Raw genomic sequence first — 6,000 nt, forward strand, 5'->3', positions numbered from 1 at the left:
GGATAGGTGAAACCTGGGGAATTATTGCTCATCAGTTTATTGGACATTGCTTTAAATTTTCACCAGATATTTTGTAGGGAAGATTAGAGCAGAAAAAATAAATTATTTGCTCAGGAACCAGCTGGCTTCTGAAATGGCCACTCAATTACAGATAATTCATTCTTATTTAATCTACAAATATGTGCCTCCTAAGGGTGGGGGGAACTGTATGCAGCTTTTATTGATCTAAAATCATCCTTTGAGTATATTGAAAGGTACCATCTGGAATTGGGAATACCTGGAATAGATCTGCAGGTTTTTTTTTTTGTTTGTTTTTTTGTTTTTAAGAGCTCTTCGCAGACAAACAGTGGCCAAGATTAGAATAAGTCTGGGTGAGCAATTAACAGATTCCACCTCATTTATAAAGGTGGCTTGGCAGGGCTGCTTCCTAGCCCCTTTTCTTTCTAACTTTTATATCAATTATGTTTTAGCATTAAAAGGGGATCAGTATTTCCCCCTAAAATCCATGAATCTCCTTGTCTGTCTTATTATATATGGAAGATACGGTTCTATTATCGCAACCACCAGTGGGACTAAAGCATTTATTAAATTCATTTGGTTTATACTGCCAATGGGAGGGCCTCTAAATAAATTATTTAAATTCCAAAGTAATTCTCTTTAGTCAGAGCCAGAGGTTGCAAAAATAGAGGATGGATTGGCAATATATTGAACAAGTTAGCTCTTTCCCCTACCTGAGTATCTGGTTCTCACAGAATGGTTTGTGGGATGAACAGGGAACAAAAGACAAGGCCTCAAATTCTGTGCAAGCTGTGATGCATTTTATTTCAACTCACGGGAGCAATTTCATTGCATCATCCTATAGTGTTTGAGGCGCAAACTCAAATATTGTTTGGTGCAGAAATATGGGGATGGAATGAACCCATGGAATTTGAAATGATTAAAACAAATTTCTTAGGAAGATTCTTGACCTCCCAATAATACTTCAGTTGCTCTTCTTAAAGCAAAGACAGGAATTAATTCTGTTTTGTCCAAAGTGCAATATTGCAATATTTTTGGCTTCGTATTCCTAGTATGTACCCACAGCATTTGTCAAGGCTAGGGTTAGAGGAACAGCTCAGTGGGACTGTCTCACATAAATTTCCTTGGTTAGAGCATATTCAAAATTCTTTGCATTCTCTACATTTCTCAGAATTGGAAATTATTAGATTTAAGTTTAAAAATATGAAATCCTTAATTAGGTTGAGGGCAGGGGATATTAATAAGCAACTGGATATGGCAGTTGTTTCTGTTAAAAGATGTCACCTTGGTTGCCCCTTCTTAAAAAGATTCATGGGTATGCCAGATATTTAAACAGTTTGTGCAATAATACATTCAGGAGGGCCTTGACAGGTCTCAGAAAATAGAATATTTGTTAGGAACTGACAATGTATCTGTGATCCGAGCAGTTTCCCTATATGCATGGTCAGCCACTAAAACAAGGAAAAGGAAGTGGCCTGGTGATATCTAGTGTAATGGTTTATGTCCCTTTTTACTTTTTATTTATATGCATTTCAGTATTTTATAACTTAGGATTTAGTTTAAAGTTCTGTTGCAATACTTTTTTTGCCATGGCTTAAGACTAAGTTGTTAATAATTTGTTGTTGTTACTATTTAAACCCTCCTATAAAATGAGTCTCTAACATAAGACTGTGGGTGAATTCTTGCTCACCTTACTCACATGAGCAGGCCTGTCACACCCCAAGGCCTCCTCCCTCAGGGAGTCCCCTGGGAAGGCAGATGAGCATTGTATATTGCTAACGCTGTTGCAAGCATCGCAAAGCATTTTGGGAGGGTCAAAGGTGTGTGAGTGGGGAGTGGAAGTTTCCTTTGCAGGTACAAGAGGCTGAGAGGGGAGGAAGGAGAAGAGCAGAAAACAGGTTAACTCAACACTTCAGCTTGCTCAGTCTCAGGTCAAAGATAAGACACTGGCCCCAGCCGCCCAAGGACACTGCTCACAGCTAAGATTTGGCTGACAGCCGAGAGAGACCGGGGCTTGAATGTGCCCGAGCAGCCATGAGAGAGAAAAATCCAACTGTACAGACGTGCAAAACAGCAAGGCCAGCGAAGAAGAAAACAAAGTCCAGGGCCGCGGAGATTGAAAACACAGACGAGACGACAAGCGGAGGAGCCAAGCCTTGAGTCCCAGGAGCCAGGGTGTTTTGGGAAAGCTAAAGAAACCATGGAAAGCCAGTTTGGACTGGCACAGAGAGCACTAGGAGCAGAGTTGTCCGAACGGAGCACACTTCCACCCCACCCCCACCCCCCCTGAGGAGCCAGGACTTAAAACCCTCCTGAGAGCTGGAGCAATTTGGAGAACAGCAGACCTGGACGGCCTGGGCCCAGGACCGCACTCTCGTCCATCCTTCTCCCTCCCCCCTCCCTTCTTCCGACGTTACACCCAGGCCGGACCAGTCTTAGGTAGTGCATGTGTGAGTATGAAAGTGGGTTAGGGCTTGGGATGTAACGCTTTCTTTCTTCCCCGAGTGACGTGGGAGTGTTCCCAGCACTCTCTGCTATTTTATTAATAAAGCTTTAAAATTTAGACGCTTGATGTGTTCCATCATCTCCTCCCCAAAAGATCCTGTGGCTTCAGCCTGATCACCTGACGCCTCAGGCAGATTGGTAACAGAAATCTGTCACAGGCCTACTGAAGTCATTGGGGCTGGTCACATGTGCAAGGTGAGCAGGATTTGGCTCTCTTGTGAATAAATAATTGTTTTGACTCAGAGTAACATGCAATCATGTTCACTCCTGTGCAAAGAGAAACCTTCATAAGTGTTTGCAGCATTGTTGAACAAGAATAATCAGGAACCTTTGGAGCAGGTTTTCTCTCCAATCCAGGTTTGGAGGGAGAACATTGTCTATATTCTGAGGCAAAACCATTTGTCTTCCTCAAATGGGTCATTCAGGTCAGTGGATTTGCTTGTGTGAGTTAGGCAAACAAGAATGTGCCCTCTTTAAGAGTCTAATCAAAAACCCTGTGAAGTGAATAGAAAGATTCCCATTGGCTTCCATGGGCTTTGGATTAGCCCCTAACTAGTGACACCATTCACTGTAGCTATAATCAATTAAGAATATTTCACCCACTCACTTTTCTGCTGCTTCTGTCATTTGTATTAAGTTTTAAAATTTTGAGAAATTTCTTCCGCTCTTTTGTTTTAGGTTTGGATGTGGTGATTCAAATGCTTCTCCTCCAAACAGCTGAGCCAACATTTTATAATATCACGCAAGTAAGTTTAAAAGCTCAAGGTGTGATATGTTTAGAATGAAGGGGCAGATCTTCAGTTTACATCAGTTGATGCCCTGGACTGCTCAAAATGAATTAAACCTGAACAAGATTGTGATGAGAGAAGTAGTAATTTCTCCCCTTGGCTCACTGCATGCTAACAAGTTAACTAGGAATACCAGGTAGGATACAAATGTCTGTAGAAATCAGTATTTTTACATTTGTCTGGGGAAAAAATGCAAAGTGAAGCAGAAAGTGAGTGAAAGCTGTTGTCAGTTCATCCACTTGCTAATGTATGTTGGTATTGCTTACAGCTATATTTTGTGACAGCACAAGAATTTACAATAGTCTCCCAGTCACAACAAAGATACTTGCTTTCGCTTTTTTTCCCATGCAAACACGTTGTTAGAGGCCTGTTTAAAAAGCTGCACAGAGTCCTTTTAAAATACATTTTCCCGAATCATTCAGTATACATGCTCTTTTTTAGCATCATGGGGATCTGTGTAGGTTGCATATAAGAGGCCAAATTCTATGCTCAACTTTCAGAAGTTACAGCTCAGAAGACACTGCCCAGGCAGAGTGAGGTCTAAGGTGACTTTAAGCTCCATTTGTGCCATTTGGATTCTGGGTTGTTCCAGGGGCCAGTGTACCCTTGCCTACTTTCAAATAGGCTGTTCCACAATCTGTAAGACAGAGAGCAGTGTGGACACTCCTCTTTATTCCTCCAGCCATGGCCCCAGCATGCCTCTGTACAGGGGCTGAAAGAGAATTGGACTCGAAGCTTAACTTTGCTTCTGTCCTGGGGGAATACCCCAAGGAGACCTTATGGACCACTTACACCACAAGAGTGGTGTAAATGAGCTACAGGGGGGCAGGTATTTGGCACTAGATACTGTTGGAGTTCAAGCAAAATTTAAAATAAAGCTTGGACAAAGTGAAATATTTCAGCAAATGAATAAATCAGTTGGTCTTACCTCCATGGAAATTAATACTGTATTCAATATAAAGCCCTAAAAGGAATTAAATTGATTATTTGTCTTGCCAATCAGCAACAGGTGTGTGTGTGTGTGTGTGTGTGTGTGTGTGTGACACACACGTACACAGAACCACAGCCAATACTGCGATATCATATCAGAGCAGATCTTCAGTTGATGAATATTCACCTCTTAAGCCAGTGATATATGCAAATCTGAGAAGGGGGCAAGTGTTATTAGCAGTAAAATGGCAGGAAGCTTGACCCTGGCCAAACTTTACTTAGCAAAAAAGAGAGAACTTAATTTTCAAGTTCTGATTATCCATTAGTCTGCACAGGAACAATTATTTATTCAGCAAACCTAAAATAAAAGAGCTACAAGTAATCTTGGTGTGTGTGTGTATAGAGGGGGAAGCAGACATACTGGGAAGAATTAGATCCTATTTTCTTGTCACCAAACATGCAACTGACTGCTGTATTTATACTAGCTTCACAGAGAACAGAATCTAGCTCATTCTTTCAAAATTGCATCAATTACAGCTGCTGACAGGGGCTCTGATTCAGCAAGGTTTTTCAGCCTGGAGTGGCTAGAGGGATTCTATATGCTCTGTCACACCAAATCCTGAGCATAAAGTCATCTGACATTGTGCAAAACATCACAATCTCACAAAGATCTGGCCTTCCTTTAGTCGCTCATTATACTCAAAAGTGGTGTTGCATGCTTTACAGCCATGTCGCCAGGATGGACAAAAATGCCCCAGCATACCAACCTCTCAAATTCTCCATCAATGAACAAAAGGGAGTACATAGTAACCCTACCTGGCATTGTCTCTGGGGCCGCCCCAGAAATTTATGGATTTTCAGGATTGAGCCAGATCTGAGAACTTCACTACACGATGCCTGGAGCCATCAACTGTGGTCCTTTTGGGTGGAGCAATGGTCCTCATTAGACTGCATATTTGTAAAGCCCTTAAGTCAGTGTTTCTCAAACTACGGGTCACAAGGATATTGGAGGGAGGGGGGGTATTGCCAACCTTACTTCTGCACTGCCTTCACAGCTGGGTGGCTGGAGAGTGGTGGCTGCTGGCCGGTGCCCGGTTCTAAAGGCAGCACCACTGCCAGAAGCAGCACAGAAGTAAGGGTGGCAATACCACAACCCACCCTACACTAGTCAGATTTCACAGGGGAGACCAGATTTCACAGTCCGTGACACATATTTCCTGGCTCTGAATTTGGTAGGGCCCTAAAGATAACCTAACAACTAAAACTAGAATTGTGTGCTTGAAAGTGAGAACCATATGGGGCACTGGGAAACTGAGTCAAGTAGATAGAAAAATGACTCCATTTAATATTAGTATTCTTGGAGTGAGCAAAATGAGATGGACCGGATGTGGAAGACTTCATTCAGACAGTATAACAGTAATTTATTCAGGAGGACAAGATGATACTCATGCAGAGGGAGCTGGACTACTCCTTAACAAAAAGGCAACTCAAGTGCTACAGGAATGGAAACTAGTTGACTCACAAAATTATAAGAGAACATTTTGTTACAAATGAAAGTCCAAGTTGGTAATGACAGCCCTAGATGTGAACATTGCACGGGTAATCATAGAACTGAGGGACAAATAGACAATGGTGAAAGATTAATTAAGCAATGCAGTATGTATCACCTGTGTATTGGGTGGGGGGGGGACTCTTCAGTATCAGGAATCAAAAACTAACATGGAAGCCAAATGATGGAATTACTGAGAAACAATTGGAG

At 42.0% G+C, this 6,000-nt stretch overlaps 1 protein-coding gene across 1 annotated transcript in view; it reads left to right on the forward strand.

Moving 5' to 3' along the window:
* CNBD1 (cyclic nucleotide binding domain containing 1) overlaps positions 1–6,000 on the forward strand; it is a 302,000-nt gene that overhangs the window by 264,209 nt on the left and 31,791 nt on the right. The window contains exon 10 of the mRNA XM_029913352.1: positions 3,202–3,269. Coding sequence (XP_029769212.1) covers positions 3,202–3,269 — 68 coding nt within the window. The remainder of the gene's footprint in view (positions 1–3,201; positions 3,270–6,000) is intronic.

The sequence above is a fragment of the Terrapene carolina genome, unplaced genomic scaffold (assembly GCF_002925995.2).
Source record: "Terrapene carolina triunguis isolate 2854851 unplaced genomic scaffold, T_m_triunguis-2.0 Scaffold58, whole genome shotgun sequence".
In the NCBI taxonomy this organism is placed as follows: Eukaryota; Metazoa; Chordata; order Testudines; family Emydidae; genus Terrapene; species Terrapene triunguis.